Raw genomic sequence first — 21,399 nt, 5'->3', positions numbered from 1 at the left:
TCTAAACGTTTGGTTGGGTTGGTATGGTTTGAATTTATAGAAACTTGACCAAATCAAAATCATAAATTTGACTCGGTCGATGCAGTTTATATAGAATTAAACGCTCAGGTGCTCCTGCCCGAAAAAAAATGATCGAGATACTCCTGCCCGAAACTGACCGGATTTGGAATTTAATATATCTTTAATTAAATCAGAAAATTTATTAAAAGACCACAAAGCCAACAGAAACTTACATAATTACAACTCAACCAGGGTCATTTCGCGGACCATCCAGACCCGATCCATAAATTCGGATCTATTTCGCCTTAACTTCCGAAACCTTTGTATGACTTAGTGTAATTGTAAATTCTGGTATAACTGTGTAGCGTAGTAAAACCTGAACAAATAAATACTGTCCCAGTTACAAAGTTATGCTAAATTGAACTAAATCGCCCATTGAGTACTCCATATTTAGATTGCAATTTATTATTACGTTATTGTTCGGCCACATGTGTTGTTATTGATATATTTATTGAAGTTCAAATAAAAAGATTAGTTTATAGATATAACTAGAGTAATTACATAATGTTTATAGATAGAACTAGAGAAATAACAGAGGATAACAGCTCATCAACTTAACAACTTAGTAAAACTAGATAAAACTTCTACTAATCTTCAATTGGCCATGTGCGAGCAGTCAAGTGTATTTGGTAGCAGAAGTCCCAAGCTGCACAATTCCAGAAACAACGATCGCATTTCCACCGTGATCGTGATCCATCTAGGGAGACTTCAAACTCTGGAGGGTCTATGTGGGAACACCAGCAATCACATGGCACATTAGGATCTATCCTTTCAGCCACAGATAGAAACATGCCAGGTTTATCGTAATCCCAATGGCCTGAGAGTTGCCAACTACAGATGATTTGAAACATCTTATAAACATGTTGACGAGTAAAGGCAGGGTAGTTGTGAACAATTCCCCTATGATCAACTCTAAAGGCTAAGTTCAGCATTCCATCAACAAACTGGGCCAACTCGCATCCTCTCTCACCAGCAAGATGGATTTTTTCCCTTCCTTCATCAACTAAATGGAGGATGAAGAACTCATACATACCTCTCAAGTATATGGCCTCTGGATTACCTGAACGGTAGCATTTAAGCCTGAATGTTCGAACAGCACTGACCTCATCTACCCAGTCATTCAGGTAAATGAGATTGGCCGATCTGTAGAAGTGATCTTCTCTTCCAACTTCGTTGAACCCGGGAAAAGCAATCCTTGCAGAACCAAAATCCCGGATATTCATCGTTGCTACCGTAGAGAGAATCTTATGAAGCATTGAAGGAGGGAGAGAATCCATGTCTAACTCTTATAAAAGAAAAAATGTTATTGTGTGAGAGAGATGAGGGAAATTGTAGAGATTCGAAATTGTATGTAATTGTAGAGTGTAATTGTAGAAGTGATAAACCATTTATAGGTGATTTGATGGACTCCTCGAGAAGACATGACTTCTGTCACACGCCTTTTGAATAACAGTTGCGTCTGTTGGAATTGAAACTTTGTAAAACTATAATTTATTAAGATATCTAACTATACATACGTAAGCGAAACTAAATGATTTCGATTGTCTAAATCCTGTAATTTAATGAAGTTGAACAGTGGCGTGTCCATTTAAGGTTGATTCGATGAGTATTATTACTTGATTGACTCGGGACTCCTCCGAGATTAAACCATTTCTCTCCCCGAGAAAGCATAACTACTTATTGTCTAAATCCAATAATTGAATGAAGTTGAACAGTGGCGTGTCCATTTAAGGTTGATTTGATGAGTATTATTACTTGATTGACTCGAGACTCCCCCGAGATTAAACCATTTCTCTCCCCGAGAAAGCATAACTACTTCAACTTATCTCACACGCTCTCTGACTGCAACAGTTGCCTCTCCTGAATTTTAACATACATAAATATGTATAAGTAAGTGAAACTCGTGGAGATCACGGGCTAAATTTATGAAACTAAGCAAAACGTAACAATTTAGATTGTATGAAAATTTGAAACTATACAAAACTTAACGAAATTTAGATATTATATCGTTTTATTTTTTAAAAGATGGTCAGTTTCCAAAATGTATAATAGCTAGTGAATATATTTAGAGTTCATATATTTAATGATAGCGACTACCAGTGTAGGAGATAATCAATGAAAAGGATAATATTAATTTTGAGAAAAAGCCTGTAATTTAATGAACTTTTAGAATCTATTACTCCTATTTTTGCCCGAGGTTGATAGACTCGTGGAACGAACACGATTTTTGATAGACTCGTCGAAAGAACACGTCCCCACGACTTCTCTTGTGAAAAAGTCTCTTTTAATAATCATGACACTTCCGAGTATCATTTATACGCTACATCTCTTGCATTTAAGAGAATTCTGCATTTAAACACTCACCGTTACTCCATCTCCTCTCTCATCTCTTCTCTCATCTCTGCGAATACTCCATCTCTTCTCTCATCTCTCAACAAACAAGATGGCAGAGTACAATAAACTTTCCGAGGTTACTTATAACCCGGCGGTCAAGGCTTGGCGTTTCAGAGTGAAACTACACAGGATCTACCCTTTCTATTCCTATGTTACCAACAGTGGGCCTTACTATAACTATATCCTCGCAGATGAAGATGTAAGTGTTATATCATCATCTCTCAATTGTGTAATAAACATGTAACCGTCAGAAATAAAAACTTGATCCTTGTAACATGTAATAAACATGATCTTTGTACTTTATTTTTGTAAAGATACAAGATGGAGATGAACACTTATGGGAATTATGAAAATTTTAGAGGCCTTGAGAAGGAAGAGGGAAGATGGGTGGAAATCTTTGTGGTAGATGTTGAACGGGCCTCCCCATGTTTCAAGACAACTAGCTCTCCGTTCAGACTAATTGCTTCGCGCGTTATGCAAGTCCGCATCATCGAACCTCTGAACAATCGTCTTTTTCTTTGATTTCAAAAGCATCCATGCAATCCCTCGCATGCACTGGCGTGACCTCAAATATCCCATAGGTAAGTGAAACTAAGTGAAACGAACAGATTTAGGAATGGTAATCATAACTAATTTAGGAATGATTTAGGAATGGTTTAGAAATGGTAATCACAACTGATTTAGGAATGGTAATCTCAACAGTCGCATGACTTGGTTTCAGAACTTTGTATAACTCTGTAGATGTAAGTGAAACTAAGTGAAACGAACTGATATAGTTGAGTAACACTTATATGGTAGATACAATGGGAGTGGTCTTCAACACGGAAGCCCATCTCGATGCCCCTTCAGGATCAAGGATGAAGTTTTACATAAGGGACAACATGTGAATATAAAGTAACATATGATCCAAGCAAAAAATATATATATATATATTGTAACTGACACACTTTTTTTTTATTCTGAATAGTGACCATCAGATAAGATGTGTGGTGACCGGCACTCAGGCAGTTGCCTTCCGGGATGGTCTTGATGACATGAGTGGTGGGGGTCGTAGACAGGTGTTTGTGGTCCTTAAGATGTGGAGAGTCTGTGAATCTACGAGTAAGTGTTGTTTCTGTGTCTAGTTTTAAATGTGATAGTTGAGTAGAACTTTTGCTAAAATCAAGACCATGCAGATTATTTTGGTCCTGATGATATATGGCTTCAGACCGAAGGTGGATTTGCGGACTTCAGGTTCAATCCGCGTTTGCCAGAGGTTGAGGAATTCAGGCAGTCTGTACTAAACAGCGAGCCTTATGTTCAGAAATATGGGGTTGAAGGTCTCGTGTAAATGTTTAATGTCGGTGAAACTTTGTTTAAATATCGGTACAACTATGTGTTAATGTTGGTGAAACTATCTCTATTTTCGGTACAACTTTGTTCACTCTATTGTTCAATTTTCCAACTTTATAGTTTCACTTAGTCAATTTTCCAACTTTTCGTTTCACTTAATCTCACCTGTTTTAACTTTTGGTTTCACTTAATCTCACTTGTTTCAACTTTTGGTTTCACTTAATCCTTGTTCCAACTTCTGGCTTAACTTAATCCTCTGTTCGACTTTTTCGTTTAAATAGGTCAGATATTGTGTTAGTTTCACTTTCTCAATTGTCTAACATACTAAAAATAATAGAAACTTTTTCGATAGATCAAACTACATGGTTGTTCAACTTCGCATAACTTAGAAAAACATAGCTTAGCAATAACAGTTAGTTATAGGAATTGGAATTCTCTTAGGAATTGGAATTCTCTTAGGAATTTCAATTACTTTTTGTACATCATAATTCCTACAACTAAAACGATGGTAAGAAGAACACAACCTCCTGATATCTTTATCATGGGCATCTTTTTTGGACCTTCGCGGATATCTCCTTCATTCCTTATTGTTGCTTTGAGACTCTGAACTTCTTCTTCGAGCATTCGAACTTGGTAGTCCAGCTGCTGTATCTCATCGGTGAAGGCTTCGTCAACCCATTTTAAGACATGATTGTCGTTCTCGAGCTACAACATGATTTTTTTTCAAAACGAGTAAGCTTGATTCATAAGTTCGATATATAAACAACAAACGGATGTACCCTTTGTGAAGCCGCAAAGAGACACCAATAATACCGGCGATATGGGTTTGGATTGCTTCTGGAGATGATCTCGGTGACGTCCACCCCGCACCAACACCTACTAGGTATCCCCGGAGTTCGTATCCGTCTCCGACCATCGGTCGTGGAAAATGAAGCGGCGGACATCTCGGTTTTTGGGAGGGGAGGGAGTGACGAGGAGAGAGAGGAGAAAGATTAGGGAAGAGAGAGAAAATGAAGATAGCAAATGGGGAAAACCTAAAAAAAGGGTCTTTAATACTTCGATTGAACGATTGGGAAAAGCTGGGAAATTAGAAATTCGAAAAGCTGGGCGGGAAAATTAAGAATCCCACGGTTTTTTCTGTTGTAAGTTTCACCAAGTACTCAGTTTTACAGAAAGCGTCAAAGTTGCACTTTTTAATTATTTCTATTTATCTTAGTTATACTCGACTTGAATTAATGATTTTGTGGTTATACCAATGCAATTATGTTTTCTGAGTTCATTTCTCATACGATCATGTACATATATATAAACTTGATTTCGTGCCATAAAGAGTTATCAAATCTAACGAGGTCAGTTTCAGCGATAAAGCTATGACAACACATTGTATTTCCTATATGATTGCTACCAAGCAATGAGATAGAATTTTAACAATTCTGATTAAATCAAAATTAACATAGCACTAATAATAAACTACAATCGTATTACTTCCATGACTTATAAAATTAAATTACAAAGTTTAGAATTTACAATCATATTATTCAATTTACATAACGTAGTTATACCAGTTTCACTTAGTTATACAACACACAAATAAAATTTATTTCACCTCACAACGTTCCCATACGATAAAAACACCAAAACCGAAAGTGAAAGACAAACACCAAAACCGAAAGTGAAAGGCTTACAACCTAATCCACATCAAAACTGAAATCGAAAGGTTTACAACCTACTCTTCTTCTGTTTCTTGTGGGGATGTTCATCGTGCTCCAAACCTGTGCCCACATTATCTTCTTCTCCATATCCACTCTCACGCTCACAATAGTTCCTACTACAAGAGCTCTCTCCAACTCTCGACAGTTGCTCGGTTATTTGAACTATTTTCAATTCTTCGATGTCCTCCACATGCAAAATACTTCTTCTTTGCTCTCTATCAACTGATGTTAGATAAACAAACACATCTTCATCATCCAAAATATACGATTGCCTCTTAGGTTCCACTACCAATGGAATGTAACCCAAATTGAGCCTCTTCGTAAACGGATCTATTCCCATCTTCCTGCATATCCTCTCTTTCAACAACGAATAAGTGATCTCCTCCAACGATGATGTCTTGAAGGATATAGCATACAAACAAGCATCGGTTGGAATCCATTCATAATCATCTCCATCCTTAGAATAATGTCCATCATAATCAAAGTGTATGTTCGTTGAAAATGGACACATTGTCTGCAATAAAAACATATAACCACTTAAAGTTATACTTGTTTATTCAGTTATACCATTCACGTTATACTTGGTTACACAGTTAAACCATTAAAGTTATACTTCGTTATACTTCGTTATACCATGTCACAGAGTTGTGTCAGTAACCAACCAATTAGTGATAAGCCAGAACGTCTAATCTTCGAATGAATCGTCATAATTCCCGACATTCAATCATTCCTTTCTGATCCTTGATTAGTTCATGAAACCCAAATGAATAAGAATTTTTCAATTAAAACTATAAATTTGGAGTCGAGTCTTCAATTCAAAACCAAATTGTTATCAGCTTTGATTCCCGACATTCAATTATACAGTTGTTGATTATCGAATTCCCTAACAAACAGACTATTCAAACTTTTCGATCGTCGATTAGTTCATACACAAATACGAAATCTTCTATCTAATCGGAACCCGTGAATAATGAGTTCGTCTATGGTGGATTCTATACATCGGTCTTAACGACGATTTGAGATACATACCCTGTATAACTGAATTAATAGCTCGATGATCCAGTATCCAAGCGAAGAGATCGTATTCCAAACGAATTCACGAGAAGATGAGTACGAGGAAAATATCGAGTGGGCTTCGAGTGAATCTTCGAGTCGAAATTCGTCGGGGGGGGGGGGAGGGGGAGGGATGAGAGGAGAGAGAGAGAGAGTGGATTAATTTATTCATTAAATCGGTCAGGGGTATTTTAGATATTAACCACATTCTCTAAGAATATGAAAACAGATAAGAGTATGGCAGATCACATGAGAATATGGTAGATCACTTTTTTCCTCATTAAGAGCACCTGAGCACTTGACTCGTTTATATATCTAAACCGGTTTAGCCACATGATTATTTTGGATTTGGGCCTTTTGGGCCTCATCTTCACCTTCACTTCTGTGTGTGTGTGTGCATTTAACAAGCCCTCGTCGAATCATAGGGTTTAAGCAATCAATCACAGGAGCTCGCTCTATGCTGTGAGCTAAAAACTTGTCTTTTGTTAAGGAGAGCAGAATGAGAGAAATAGTGACGATTCAAGTTGGAGAGTTGGCGAACTTCGTCGGTTCTCATTTCTGGAACTTCCAGGTTAGAACCCATCTCTCAATTTCAATCGGTTATATTCTGGGTTTCGTTTCTCTCTGTGCTTGACTACATAAAAGTCTTCACCTTTTTTTATTTTTCGATCGTTGGGTTTTGCTAAAGTTAAAGACTTTCTGTTTGTAGGATGAACTGCTCGGGTTGGCGAGTGACCCAGAAAGCGATCCAATTTTTCGAAACAATAATCTCAACATGGACGTCCTCTACCGCTCCGGTGAGACCCAGCAGGTGAGGGAGTCTTCTTTTGACTTTGCTCATTTCCCTTTTTTTTAAAAAAACCTCAACGTTTAAGTGGTGATGTTTTGTTACAGGGGGTTTCTACATACACTCCTCGTCTGCTTTCAATCAACTTCAAAGGTACTATTCAAAGTTGCTTAGCTCTTTAAAAACTAATCTGAATAACTTTACGATAGTTTTTACTGTTATTAATCAATCACTAGGCCGGCCTGAGATTTTGGGGCTATTTAGTAAAGATTTTAATTAAAAAAAAATTCTATTATAGCCAAATGTTTCATTCGGCTTTGTCTAGAACCGGCCCTGTTGATCACGAGAGTCACAAGCAAGGTTCAAGATTAATTATTTAATTTATGGAAGTTTTTATCATCTGAAACTTTTGTAACCTTTCAGGGTCACTAGGCTCCATGAGCTCACACGGTACCCTCTACAACCAAGGCTCTTCATCAAGATCTGATTCCTCTAAAACCTGGTTAGATAATGCTACAATTTTTTTAAGAACATGATTAGTTGAGAGATTCTGAATAATGTATATCCATTGTATAGGTTTGGAGATGTTGATACTCAGAGATCTGAACCTCGAAAAAGAAACTTATTTCAACAAACTTTGTACGAGGAAGAAGCTCAAGCAGAGATTGAAGACAAAGACATTGTTGGATCCTTGGAAGAAACCGTTGAATGTTGGACAGACTTCTCCAAATCCCACTACCACCCTCAGACCCTATACGAGCTAAACGGCTTATGGATGGACTCTCAGGACTTCAACAACTACGGAGCCGGCAAAGACCTTTTCTCCGAGGCCTCACGTGGAGAGGAGATATGCGATAAACTCCGCTTCTTCGTGGAAGAGTGTGATCACATCCAGGGCGTTAACTTCCTCGTGGACGACTCCGGAGGCTTCTCTCCTCTCGCAGGTGACTTCCTGGAGACGATGGCTGATGACTACACCAACGTTCCTGTCCTGCTTTACTCCCTGAGGAGTCCAGTGGCTCAGAAGAAGACGGTTATAAACAAGCTTCACGACGCTGTATCGTTCTCAAGACTCTCTTCCTTCTGTAAACTCTTCACTCCCATTGGTTTACCTTCCTTGAGAGGGATGAAGTATCTTAATCTTGGAGATGAGAAGCCTTATCGAAGCAGCGCAGTGTACGCGGCTGCTCTGCATTCAAGCACACTCCCTTTCAGAATGCAGCATACAAGCTCAGATTCAACTCAAGAGTCTAACGCTATGGATGTTAATACACTCGTGCAGCTTTTAACTAACCGTGGTAGACAGAACATAGTGGCGATTCTTGATTCCGCAATGCCAGCTCCTACATTAGCAGCTAAGCAATTAGAGAAGACCCTTTTAACGAATCTGCAAGCTCTAACCCCTGAAGTGGCTGAAGATGTAGAAGACAATCAATCAGTTGAGTCGATGTGTATACTTGGAGCTCTTAGATCAGAAGATCAAGAAGCAACTGTTTCGGAAGTGAGGAATGCTGTTGATGCATCTTATGATGAACAGAGTAGACCGTTGTTTTGCAATCTCTCTGTCTCGCGTGTTCCTCTCCCTGTGCCGTTACCGTTTCCTTCTATATTTGGGAACCTTGTTGGGAGGAGAGGCGAGATCCTGAGCTCTCCGGCGTCGGATTTGATGTGTAGAGGGTCGCTGGATGTTCACTCGGTGCCAGTAGCAACGAGATGGAGATCTTCGAGCGCGGTTTTGCCGTTCTTGGAGAGTAGGATGGTGAATTTGGAGAAGCTTGGGATACAATGGGGAGCTGTGGGGTCAGATGTGGTGAGGACGTGGGGGTTTGGGAGAGAAGAGTTGCAGGAGATGAGGGAGAATCTGGCAAAAATGGTGTCTGAGCTTAGTCCTCATCAGTTCTTGGAATCTTCGGATTCAGATTAGAGTTTTTTTTTTTTTTTAAAGTTATGTGTTTAAAACGAAACTGTTGTAAACATCTCTTCTCTGTTGTTTCCTTTGAACGGACTACCTGCCGTTTTTTGTTTTAAGAAGTGTGTAATACATGATGTTGTTAAGAACAATGTGGATTGCTAGTAACCATATCAAGGAAGAACGGACCGCGTCCGGCCCATGTCCAAGACCGCGTCCAAGAAGGAGAGAGAGGCGGCCAAAGATTGGGCCGACTATAGATTAGGATGTTTCCTTTTCACTTCATGTTTATCTTTAAGTAGTTTTCCTTTTTCCTTTAGGATAAGGATTTGTACTCTTTCCTTTTATCCTTATCTTGTAATCCCTATATAAGGGAACACTTTGATTAAGTAATAATACACACACGATTTCCCCTATTGTTCACAACACGTTATCAGCACGATAGCCTCTAAATCCCTGAGACCTAAATCGAAACCTAAAAGCCTATAACCGGCGACTCAAAGCTAAAACCCTAGACGTTCCCTGTTCGTTCTAAAACCTAGACGTCCTCAAGACCGAACGTCCTCAGTTTCCTGATCGCGTCCTCAGCTCGCACACGAGAAGAACACATCCGTCCAAGAACAGCTCGCACCCGAGATAGCTCGCGTCCGTCCTCAGCTCGCGTCCAACTACATCCGCGACCCGATAGGAGGCAGCAAGCGTTCATTCTCCTCAGCTCGAAGTTTCATCCATTCTCAGGTGGTCCGGTTCTATACCTCTACGAAACAAAGGTATAAACATAACCTGAGAACATAGAATAAGAACAAAACCCTAATCCATCATTATGGAAACTATATTCTCGATGAAACCCTAAAAGAAACCACAAGATTAAAATCGACAAGTCTTAAAACTAGAAAGATATATGATTCCAATTAGAACTTGATTGTATGTTGATTGATTAAATCTGAAACCTGACAAACCCTAATGAAGGAATCGAAAACCCTAAACCCTAAAAGAAGTTAGAATCCGATTTTAAGATTGATCTTGCTTGTTTGATTTCTTGCTTGATTTGAGGTTTAGGATTGTTAGATTGTTTGAAATAATCTAACTATGTATACAAATACTTAAGGCCTTGAAACCTTAACACAAGGTTGATAGAATTTAAAAGATTGGAAACCCTAGGTATTATAAAAAAAAAAAGAAGTATAAGGTAGATTGTTTTGCATGAATCTGAACATGGTATTGCATTCATAACTGATTGAAACAAGACCGACCAGCATATAGATCACACGAATTAGGTTGATTGCATTAGTAAACCTATAGAGCCGTGTGGTTCATGATTGATAGCACCATGGTCGATTAGTATTGTTTTGAACATCATAAATGCGTAAGACATATTGTGGCCGAGCTTGCTTATATCCTGCGGCCACGTGAATCACATTGTGAGCCTAATACCTTATATGATAATGAGATTAAGATGTCGAAAATAGCAAACAGAGACTACGCAGCCCTTAATCTCTCCGGAGACAATTACTTGCAGTGGGCGCTAGACACAAGGATCAGTCTAAAGTCCAAGGGAGTCGGTGATACTATCACCGAGGACAACAATGAGAATGAAAAGAATAGATACGGAGCCATAGGCCTTATGCGTCATCATCTCATTGAAGGTCTTAAAGATCAGTACATGACAATTGAGAATCCACTAGATCTTTGGAAAGCTTTAAAGCATAGATATGATCACCAAAAGATGGTGTTGCTTCCAAAGGCAAGGCACGACTGGATGCATCTAAGGTTCTTAGACTATAAGTCGGTGGATGAGTACAATTCAGCCTTGTTCAAGATAGTTTCAATACTAAGGCTTTGTGGTGAAGAAGTATCCGATATGATGATGCTTGAAAAGACCTATACGACTTTCAATCAGTCCAATTCTGTGTTGCAAGAGCAATATAGAACAAAAGGTTTTGCCACATATACTGATCTGATCTCATGTCTACTCTTGGCCGAGGCAAACAATGAGCTCCTAATGAAGAATAGTGGAGCCAGACCGGCCGGGACAGCACCATTACCCGAAGCCCATGAGGTTGAAAAGAAAGATCCCAAAGAGACCTACTACGCCCAAGACAACAAGAAACCATACGGCAATGGCCGTGGTGGATTCAAGAGGCGTGGACGTGACAACTCGAACGGCCGAGACGACTACTCGACCGGCCGGAAAGGAAACCACAATAACCGTGGTCGTGGTTCCAATTACGGCCGAGGTCGAGGCAGTTACGGCCGCGGACGAGGTGGCATATCCAAACCATCTTACACGTCCAAGTCTGTATGCCACAGATGCGGGATGGACAATCATTGGGCCAAGAATTGTAGAACTCCGAAACACTTGTGCGACCTCTACCAAGAGAGCCTCAAGAACAAGAATCCGGAGGCAAACATGATCCAAGAAAATGGTCACGATGACAAAGGATATGGGTATGATGCTGACAATGAATCCGACAAAGATAACAAAGATGACCTAATGGATTTTGAGACATCCGATTGTCTCAAGGGCTAGTTTTTCGAATCACATTGTCTTATTGCTTTATGTCTTTGATTTGGTGTTTTTATTTTATGTAATGACATTTATAATAATAAGAGTTTTAAAGATCTTATGAAGTCTCTAAAGTTTAGAAAATTTTATTTATAGAATGAATGATGAGATGAGTATACTTGTGGTGGATAGTGGCACAAGTCACACAATACTTAGAGACAAAAGGTACTTTATGAATCTCACAATGCAAAGTGCAAAGGTACATACCATTGCGGGTGAGGCTAGCCTGATAGAAGGTCACGGCCAAGCCTATGTGTTGATGCCCAAGGGCACTCACCTAGAGATCAAAACCGCCTTGTATTCCCCAAGCTCTAGAAGAAGCTTATTGAGTTTCAAGGATATAAGACTGAATGGTTTCCATCTTGAAACATGGGAAGAAGGAAACAAAGAGTTCCTTAACATAACATCGATCACCAAAGGCAATAAAAAGATCCTAGAGACTATGCCCGCAATGTCTACTGGTCTATACTATGCAAGGATCAGTATGATCGAGCCAAATGCCTCCGAGCTATTCACTTTATGGCATAACCGGCTTGGCCATCCCGGAACAGGAATGATGCGAAAATTGATGATGAATTCAAAAGGGCACACGTTTAAAGGAGTGATCCCACGCAATCTCACATGTGCAGCATGTGCACAAGGGAAACTCATAATTAGGCCATCACCAGCCAAGGTTAATAAAGAAACCTTAAACTTTCTGGAAAGGATTCAAGGAGATATATGTGGACCAATACACCCACCTTGTGGGACGTTTAGATACTTCATGGTCCTCATTGATGCATCGACCAGATGGTCGCATGTGTGTCTACTATCCACTCGGAACCTAGCCTTTGCACGGCTGCTTGCTCAGATGATAAGGCTGAGAGCACACTTTCCAGATTTCCTTCTTAAGACTATACGTCTAGACAATGCTGGTGAGTTCACGTCCCAAGCGTTTAATGAATACTGTATGTCCATGGGGGTAAGAGTAGAACACTCCGTGGCACATGTCCATACACAGAACGGCTTGGCCGAATCCTTCATTAAACGTATCCAGCTGATAGCCCGGCCACTGCTTATGAAGTCTCAACTTCCGGTATCAGCATGGGGACATGCGGTTTTACATGCAACGGAACTGATTCGCATCAGGCCATCTAGTGAGCATAGATATTCACCATCCCAACTACTTACGGGTCATGAGCCAGACGTGTCCCACATCAAGACATTTGGATGTGCCGTCTACGTTCCAATTGCTCCACCACAGAGAACTAAGATGGGACCACAGAGGAGGATGGGAATATACGTAGGATATGATTCCCCAAGCATTATAAAGTATCTTGAGCCAACAACCGGTGATTTGTTTAAGGCCAGATACGAAGACTCACAGTTTGATGAGTCCATATATCCGTCCTTAGGGGGAGATAATAGCCGGTTGATAACAAAAGATCTAGAATGGTTTAGACCATCAACATCTTGGCAAGATCCTCGGACTAGAGATTGTGATTTAGAAGTCCAAAAGATTATACATCTTCAAGAGCTAGCTAATAGACTGCCAGATATATTTGCTGACCCAAATAGAGTAACAATATCACACATCCCGGCTTGTAATGCATCTATAAGATGAGACGTCCAAGATGGACAATTTCAAGTGGCTACAGAGTCTAGGCAACGTTTAAAACGTGGTAGACCAATTGGTTCCAAAGACAAACAGCCTCGGAAGTCCAAGAGAGGTGCTGGATCCGAAAGCATCAAGGAAACCGTCCAGGACATAGATGGACCGGTCGAGCCGACCAGGATGGTCGAGCCAAGCGTACCGGCCACACCCGATGATCCGGCCGTTCCTCAAAGTGAGGTCCGGGACGCTAGGATTCACGGGACACAAGAGCCGGACAACCAAGTGATCTCTATAGACCATGTAATGTCTGGAAAACAATGGAACAGAAAAGATATCAACGTTGATGATTTATTTGCATACAAGGTGGCACTTTAGATTATGGATAAAGATGAGGATCTAGAACCCACTTCCATACAAGAATGCATGCTAAGATCAGATTGGATCAAATGGAAAGAAGCTATAAACGTGGAGTTAGAATCATTGAGAAAGAGAGGCGTTTTTGGCCCTATAATCTTGACACCAAGAGATGTCAAACCAGTGGGATACAAATGGGTCTTTGTAAGGAAGAGAAACGAGAAAGGAGAAGTAGTGAGATACAAAGCACGGCTTGTAGCACAAGGATTCTCACAAAGACCAGGAATAGACTATGAGGAGACTTACTCCCCTGTGGTGGATGCAACTACACTGAGATATCTAATCAGTCTGGCCGTGAAAGAAAACATTGATTTACGCCTAATGGATGTAGTAACTGCATACTTATACGGACCACTGGATAATGAGATACATATGAGAGTTCCAGAGGGTATTGAGCTCAAAGATAAGAAAGGTTCTCGAGAACAACATTGCATCAAGTTGAATAAAGCCTTATATGGTTTAAAGCAATCAGGTCTAATGTGGTACAATAAATTATCCGAGTACCTAGTGAAAGAGGGTTATAAGAATGATCCAATAAGTCCATGTATATTTATAAAGAAATTCGACAGCAAGGGCTATGTGATAATGTCCGTTTATGTGGACGACTTGAATATAATAGGAACCTCTGGAGAGATTTCCCAAACCGTTGAATGTCTAAAGAAAGAATTCGAGATGAAAGACTTAGGGAAAACTAAGTTTTGTTTGGGATTACAGTTTGAGTATATGGAGAATGGAATCCTTGTGCACCAAGAAACTTATACAGAAAAGATACTCAAGCAATTCAATATGGACCAGGCTCACCCCTTGCCGTGTCCTATGGTCGTGAGGTCCTTAGACCTTGAGAAGGATCCATACGGACCTAAGAAGCCGGACGAGGAAGCACTCGGACCGGAGGTGCCTTACCTAAGTGCCATTGGGGCCTTAATGTACTTGGCTAGTCATACTAGACCGGACATAAGCTTTGCCGTGAGCTTACTATCTAGATTTGGTTCATGTCCGACTTTAAGGCACTGGAACGGAGTGAAACATCTGTTCAGGTATCTGCAAGGAACAAAGGATCTCGGTTTGTTCTACACCAACCGGCCAGGAGAGAGCATGGTTGGATATGCAGATGCTGGGTACTTATCTGACCCACACCAGGCTAGATCTCAAACAGGATATGTGTTCATACACAGTGGAGCCGTAATATGCTGGCGTTCAACAAAGCAATCCTTAGTGGCCACATCATCTAATCACGCTGAGATCATAGCCATGTATGAGGCAAGCCGTGAGCTTGTCTGGTCGAGGAACATGACCGGCCATGTCTTAAAAGAGAGTGGTCTGGCCGTGGGACAAGAGAAGGAGGAGCCAATGATCATCTACGAGGACAATGCAGCGTGCATTGCTCAGCTCAAGGAAGGATACATCAAGGGAGACAGGACAAAGCACATCCTGCCCAAGTTCTTCTTCACCCACGACTTGCAGAAGGCAAAGGAGGTTCAAGTAGTTCAAGTTCGATCAAGTGACAACTCAGCCGACCTCTTCACCAAGTCTCTGCCTACCTCAACGTTCAGGAAGCTGGTTCATCAGATAGGGATGCGCCGGCTGAAGGATCTTCAGTGATGCCTTCATCAGGGGGAGTATCATGCGTTGTACTCTTTTTCCTGTCTATGGTTTCCATTTTTCCCACCTTGGGTTTTTGGTTTTCCTAGAAAGGCTTTAACGAGGCAACATCGTGCATGATACGAGCCCATATGGTTATAGCATCCAAGGGGGAGTGTTAAGAACAATGTGGATTGCTAGTAACCATATCAAGGAAGAACGGACCGCGTCCGGCCCATGTCCAAGACCGCATCCAAGAAGGAGAGAGAGGCGGCCAAAGATTAGGCCGACTATAGATTAGGATGTTTCCTTTTCACTTCATGTTTATCTTTAAGTAGTTTTCCTTTTTCCTTTAGGATAAGGATTTGTACTCTTTCCTTTTATCCTTATCTTGTAATCCCTATATAAGGGAACACTTTGATTAAATAATAATACACACACGATTTTCCCTATTGTTCACAACAGACGTTAACTACTTGCACTTTTTTGTTTTAAGAAAGTGTGTAATACACAGATTTCATGTCCTTTGATAGCTAACAAAGCTTGTTCTCAAATGCATTTAACAATCCGGCAGTCTCAACTAATCTGTTTCCTTTAGATTATATTGACTGCACTCATCTCCATGATGATCCTTTAGCATTTGGTAGTTTACTACAGTTGCTTGTTGTTTATAGAGCTAACTAGTGTTACTCCCGTGGGGGCAAATCTCTTATGATTTTAATTATTTTATAATAATTTAATTTTTTTAAAGTTAGTAATTGTTTACATTATATAGTCTATAACAATGGATAATATTAGAGCAAATCAAGCTTAAACTGTTTTACAGAATATTTGATATTGTTTTTAAAATAGATATGTTGATATCTTTAAACACACGATGATTAAACCGTGTTATCTTGTGTTGATAATGATAATGGCTGCACATAGGGGAAGGATCTCTGAATGTTGACACGCCAAGCAAGCTTCTTCTTCTTCATCTCCTTTTCATTTGTTGCTTATTTAATCTGTGGACCTTACTGAAACTGTTTTTTTTTTTCAGGCGTGAAATCATTTAAAGAGAACAGATGTTTTTGTGCCTGATGTTTGTGTTCTCTGTTACGGGCATAGTGAATCACATCAACATCTGTTTTTTGGTTGTTCCTTGGCAACCGTGTTCATGGAGATTTTACTACAATTGCTTGTTGCTTATAGAGCTAATTGTCATCCAACCATAATCAGAATTGTTTTTGTTTACTTGCTTGCTAACTTAGGTGATAATTGATAAAGCTTTGGTTGTTAAATTTTCTATTTTATTTGGGGGAAAAATTACTCAAAAACAAATTAAAATTTAAACAAAAACCAAAAAGAAAAGAAAACACACTAAAATCATCCATAAGTCTTCTTCCATGAAGATGAAAAACACAAGCGGCAAACTCCACTCTCAGTTTTGAAACATTGGAACTGTTATGATACCTCCGTACCAGCCGGTGAACAATATCCCTCCAACACTAACACAGATACCTATGTTCAGCATTCGCTGCAGCTTGTTTAGATGTTGCTTGCGTTCATTCAAGTAGTATTCTATGTGCTCGTAAATAAGCTGCTCCCTCTCCTGCAATTTTGTTTTGTTAATACTCTTTTTGTTTCATACGGAATGTTATTTTGACATTTTTTGCACAAATTAAAAAAATGATTGAAATGCATTTAAGTTTCTATTAATTATACATATCCAACCAATAATATTTGAGATAAATAAAATTATTTATAAAATCAATGTATTTAATTTGTAATAATTAATATAAAGCTGAAAGTTGCATTGAAATTTTAAAATGTAACATTTATTTTGTAACAAGAACAAAATATTAAAATGACACTAAATATGAAACAGATGGAGTATAATTTTGTGATAAGACTAACTACACAAACTAATAACAATCAATAAAATCAAAACCTCTCTTTTTCAAAAAATAAAAGAAGAATCAAAACCTCTATTTTACACGAAACATAGACCTAATGAGATATGTCTGGGTGGGGGCTTAGCCTAAGATACACAGAGCATCAAAAACTCCGTTAAAACTCAGAAAACAAAGAAACTCATGGACTCTTCCCTAGACCTAATGAAGATTCAGTTTAATAAAAAAAAGCCTGGCGTAGCTTCCAGTGATGGAATTAAAGAAAGATGAAATATATCAAACTTCCCTCAGATAATAAAGGGATACACTTACCATAGTTAATCACAAAGTTACTCGAAAATCCCAAGATATTAAGAATGTCTTCTGAAATAGATTGTAATGTGTTGATGGTATTGATGTACATAGCTCGGTATATATACACAAGATAGATCCTAATTAAAAGGGGAACTACCTGAGAAGATAATGACTAAGTAGTATTCATCTATATCTCTTAAAGTATATATCTTTATCTCTATATCTTCTTAGCTGAAAACAATATATATATAAAAAAAATAGGAATAACTTCACGTTTATATAGCAGCAGAATATTAACAGAGACAACAAGATCACATAATAGTGTACAAGAAGATTAGGGTTTTTGAAGAAACTAGTCTCTCGCCTAGGGCTGGGCAAATAAACCGAACCCGAAAATCCGAACCGAACCCGATCCGATAAAAATGAATCCGAACCGATCTGAACCCGACATAAATACCGAATAGATCTTGTTTTATGGTATTTCGGGTTATGGGTATTATCCGAACCGAACCCGAAATTAAATGGATATCCGATAGAACCCGAAACATTCAAAATGCCAAAAAAGAACTTGTACCAAACATGATCTCAATTTCTGATATGTAGCCAAAATACACTAAGATATTATCAAACATCTACAATAACTATCTACTACATGAAGGTTGATGGTTGAAAGTGGCGGTTGAGGCTTGAAAGTTTTAGATTTTGATTTTATTTTCATTGAATATTTTTTTTCATTTCATGAGAACTTAATTTTTCGTTTTATGATTTCATTTATTAGTTTTCTTTCTATCAATAACAACGTATACCTTTCGTTTGACTTTGAATGATCATGTTTGATGTTTTTTTCTTATTTTTATGAATCGATTTTACTTATGCTTTGGTTACAAAATAGGTACAAATCAAGTACTTTTAACCCGAAGAACCGATTTTACTTATGTTTTGGTTACAAAATAGGTATAAATCAAGTACTTTAGAACCGAAGAACCAGTTGGAACCAAAAACCCGAAAGTACAACGGGTTGTACCGGTTCTTTGAAGATTTACTAACCCCGATCCGAACCCGATAAAATCCGAACCGGTCCTGAACCGAATTTTTATATAGTCCGAATGGGGTTGATTTTAATAAACCCGAAAAAACGAGACCCGATTGGACAAAACCGAAACCCGATTGGGACCCCGAATGCCCAGGCCTACTCTCGCCTCTAGAGTTTTAATTTCTTTTGCGTGTTTGGGCCTACGTAACACCATACTGGGCCCCATAGCAAATACCGTAAAGAAAATGTTTTTTTAAATCAACCTTTCTTAAGAAGAAAAGATATGTAACGCCATTAACCAAAATCATCATCGAATATCATAAGTGCATGAAGAGGAAACCTGATGAGAAAGAGAGAAGTTGGTGAAGTGGCATGTTTGAACATGGACCGCCAAGAGCTTCCTCACACCTAAGATTATGTCCGTAGAGATTCCCTTTACCAAAAACATATCCTCAATGTGAGAGAACTGTATTCACTGGTTTTCAAAACATTACCTTATATCAAATGAAAAGTGTAAGGCTCTCTGACAACCTTGAGAGCCACTTGGAATTCATCTGGTGTTTTAGCACTTATCTCTATGGCAATGGGCAACACTGCCCAACCACAATATTAATTATTTTGTTATAGAGAAAGAAAAAGAGGTAAAGAAGCAAAAATTGACTTGTCATTCTTGAATAACAATGAGAATCTTTCTCCTCATTCTTCTTCTTTGCTCCTTTACTCTTGCGTGGCTTTATTTCCCAGCTTTATGAGCTATTACCAATGGACACAATCCTTTTAATGTTAGAGCAACATTATCCATAGCACTCCTATTGGGGTGCTTAATCACTTTTTTTATTATTAAATATGTGTTAAGCATTTCATTAAGAAACTTGTATATTTTGATCCTCCAATGCAAGATGCTTAATATGGAGTGCTTAAGAAAATAAAATATTAAACATTATTTTTTTTGGACAAAATTTATTTATTCATAAAACATATTAAAAGATAACATTTTAAACATACATTTATAAAAAACATAAAAATAAAGATTAGTACAATCATGCATACATGCATTTTATACAATCATGGTAGAAAGTAACATATGCAGCTTTTGCCCATCAATAGAACTAGGACCAAAAAAAACAAAAAGAAAATCTAATTGGAGTTTCAGTTACTATGTTGATCTGATCATCCTCCATATATTGTCTGAGGTTATTCATAATAGCTTTTTGTTGATGACATAATATCCTAAAGCTTTTATATATACACTCATTTAGGCCTTGATTCAAATCACTCATTTACCTATTTTAGAACTCGCTACTGTATCCACGTTCGTTGTTGTTGTTTGGTACTAGATGAAGATGGCTTTCACCTCTATCACTATCACCTGCCAGGAAAAAAGATCATCAATGAAGGCCGAGAAAAGAAAGCTTAGGTCAACAAGAACAACCTTCTGTGGTTTCTTCCATGCTGCTTTCTGAATTAAAGAGAAGACTATGGTTGAACCGAGGTGGGAGATGAGAAGGAGAGCCGATAGAAAAACTAAGCTCGTTCTCCCTCTCAGGCAATTGCAGAGCCAAGAACCTTCTTCTTTGGAGTTCTACTTCAATGGCATGTTGTAAATCAGCTTTCCTTCTCATCATCTCATCTGTGTTCCTTGAAAACATCTTTGGCCCTGGTAATGAAAAGACAACTGAAGAGTTACAATCTCAGTAAGAAAGAAACAAAAAAAAAAATTCTTATCTCAAAATAGTAACTAACCCAAGTGACATTCATAGAGATCCAACAGCTGCTGAAGTTGCTGCTGTTGCCACTTGCTATCATTTCACCAAACCGTAATAAGAAAACAAACCCAAAGCAGACTAAAAAACACAAAGAGGGATCAAGTACATTACTTTTGAAGGATCTTTCCTTTCTCCTTATACGGTTTAACAAGCACACGAGACTCACAGATGAAATGAGGATTCCCACGAGCCAATATGGTTCTCACAGTTTCAGCATTAGCGAAAGTAACAAACCTATACATCCGTTGCTGCTGATATGGTATCCTCACATCTTCCACAGCTCCAAAGTCACTACACAGTACACATACAAGAAGTTACCATCACAATGTCAACACAAACAAAGAAACAATGATGCTTTGATTCTCTCTTTAACATTACCTGAAATAAGAGGAGACGTCTGCATCAGTGAAGGAGCTTTCAGATTCAAACTAAACTAACCGAGACAACAAACAAATCAAATACCATAGAAAGATTCAGAGAAGGTATAATACATAGGTTACAAAACCGGAACTGAATTACATATACCAAAGACTTTTCAGAGGAAGAGTGTATATGAATGAATAGTGATGAAAAGAAGAGGAAGAAGAGAGAAGGTAGGGGTGGGCACTTTACCCGATATCCGAAGTGGCACCCGAACCCGATCCGAAAAATCCTAACCGAAATCCGAACCGAAGTAGCAAAATACCCGAACGGGTATTGAATTAGGAGAGATTGGATACCCAAACCCGAACGTATAATATCCGAACCCGAATGGATATCCGAAGATATGTATAATTAACCTTATATTTCTAGTTACATCTCTCATTTTATATAAAATATTTATATTGATAGTACACATACTTTAAGTTCATATGATATACATATATGTACGGAAAAAAATGATTTGCTACTTACTTAAAATGCATGTAAAGTTTTAATTTCAAAAATTAACAAAAAGTTACATCCACAATTTAAAAACAATAACTAAATTAATGCATTTTAGTTTTAAAATGTTATGTCCAAATCTATTAAT

General features: G+C 38.6%; 4 protein-coding genes across 6 annotated transcripts; 2 read left to right on the top strand and 2 right to left on the bottom strand.

The window, feature by feature from the left end:
• Positions 1–4,254: 4,254 nt before the first annotated feature.
• On the bottom strand, positions 4,255–4,730 carry LOC117132669 (uncharacterized protein At4g04775-like). Its single transcript, XM_033287477.1, has 2 exons — positions 4,566–4,730; positions 4,255–4,491 (listed from the first exon to the last, which is right to left on the bottom strand). The coding sequence occupies exons 1-2, from the start codon at positions 4,728–4,730 to the stop codon at positions 4,255–4,257; spliced, it is 402 nt and encodes a 133-aa protein (XP_033143368.1).
• A 2,224-nt stretch (positions 4,731–6,954) lies between these two features.
• LOC103862507 (protein misato homolog 1) lies at positions 6,955–9,661 on the top strand. Its single transcript, XM_009140212.3, has 5 exons — positions 6,955–7,122; positions 7,261–7,362; positions 7,446–7,491; positions 7,762–7,840; positions 7,915–9,661. The coding sequence occupies exons 1-5, from the start codon at positions 7,051–7,053 to the stop codon at positions 9,260–9,262; spliced, it is 1,647 nt and encodes a 548-aa protein (XP_009138460.2). The 5' UTR covers positions 6,955–7,050; the 3' UTR covers positions 9,263–9,661.
• Positions 9,662–9,866: 205 nt separating this feature from the next.
• On the top strand, positions 9,867–15,854 carry LOC117132486. The gene has a single exon (XM_033286711.1). The coding sequence runs from the start codon at positions 10,704–10,706 to the stop codon at positions 11,775–11,777; it is 1,074 nt and encodes a 357-aa protein (XP_033142602.1). The 5' UTR covers positions 9,867–10,703; the 3' UTR covers positions 11,778–15,854.
• Positions 15,855–16,407: 553 nt separating this feature from the next.
• LOC103862505 (zinc finger CCCH domain-containing protein 55-like) lies at positions 16,408–21,133 on the bottom strand. 3 transcript variants are annotated; one of them, XM_033286716.1, is made up of 7 exons: positions 20,766–21,133; positions 20,499–20,678; positions 20,365–20,420; positions 20,054–20,278; positions 19,116–19,990; positions 18,962–19,029; positions 16,408–16,993 (listed from the first exon to the last, which is right to left on the bottom strand). In XM_033286716.1, the coding sequence occupies exons 2-5, from the start codon at positions 20,627–20,629 to the stop codon at positions 19,911–19,913; spliced, it is 492 nt and encodes a 163-aa protein (XP_033142607.1). In that variant the 5' UTR covers positions 20,630–20,678; positions 20,766–21,133; the 3' UTR covers positions 16,408–16,993; positions 18,962–19,029; positions 19,116–19,910. The 3 variants fall into 3 exon arrangements, with proteins under 3 accessions (XP_033142607.1, XP_033142606.1, XP_033142605.1); XM_033286715.1 differs by having other exon boundaries at positions 18,962–19,054; positions 19,153–19,990; XM_033286714.1 differs by having other exon boundaries at positions 18,962–19,990.
• Between the last annotated feature and the right edge of the window lie 266 nt (positions 21,134–21,399).

This window comes from Brassica rapa, chromosome A03, assembly GCF_000309985.2.
Source record: "Brassica rapa cultivar Chiifu-401-42 chromosome A03, CAAS_Brap_v3.01, whole genome shotgun sequence".
Taxonomy (NCBI): Eukaryota; Viridiplantae; Streptophyta; class Magnoliopsida; order Brassicales; family Brassicaceae; genus Brassica; species Brassica rapa.
Note: the sequence above shows the minus strand (reverse complement) of the source record. Positions and strands in the feature narration are given on the sequence as shown.

Excerpts from the sequence above, each read along its gene's own strand:
- LOC117132486 (XM_033286711.1), top strand. The coding sequence starts at position 10,704 with ATGTCGAAAATAGCAAACAGAGACTACGCAGCCCTTAATCTCTCCGGA.
- LOC117132669 (XM_033287477.1), bottom strand. The coding sequence starts at position 4,730 with ATGTCCGCCGCTTCATTTTCCACGACCGATGGTCGGAGACGGATACGA. Across the intron at positions 4,492-4,565 it reads TCTTTGCGGCTTCACAAAGG|CTCGAGAACGACAATCATGT; the intron begins GTACATCCGTTT and ends ATCATGTTGTAG.
- LOC103862505 (XM_033286714.1), bottom strand. The coding sequence starts at position 20,629 with ATGTATAGGTTTGTTACTTTCGCTAATGCTGAAACTGTGAGAACCATA. Across the intron at positions 20,279-20,364 it reads TCTCTATGAATGTCACTTGG|GGCCAAAGATGTTTTCAAGG; the intron begins GTTAGTTACTAT and ends TTTCATTACCAG. Across the intron at positions 19,991-20,053 it reads CATGGAAGAAACCACAGAAG|GTGATAGTGATAGAGGTGAA; the intron begins GTTGTTCTTGTT and ends TTTTCCTGGCAG.
- LOC103862507 (XM_009140212.3), top strand. The coding sequence starts at position 7,051 with ATGAGAGAAATAGTGACGATTCAAGTTGGAGAGTTGGCGAACTTCGTC. Across the intron at positions 7,123-7,260 it reads CTCATTTCTGGAACTTCCAG|GATGAACTGCTCGGGTTGGC; the intron begins GTTAGAACCCAT and ends TTCTGTTTGTAG. Across the intron at positions 7,492-7,761 it reads GCTTTCAATCAACTTCAAAG|GGTCACTAGGCTCCATGAGC; the intron begins GTACTATTCAAA and ends GTAACCTTTCAG.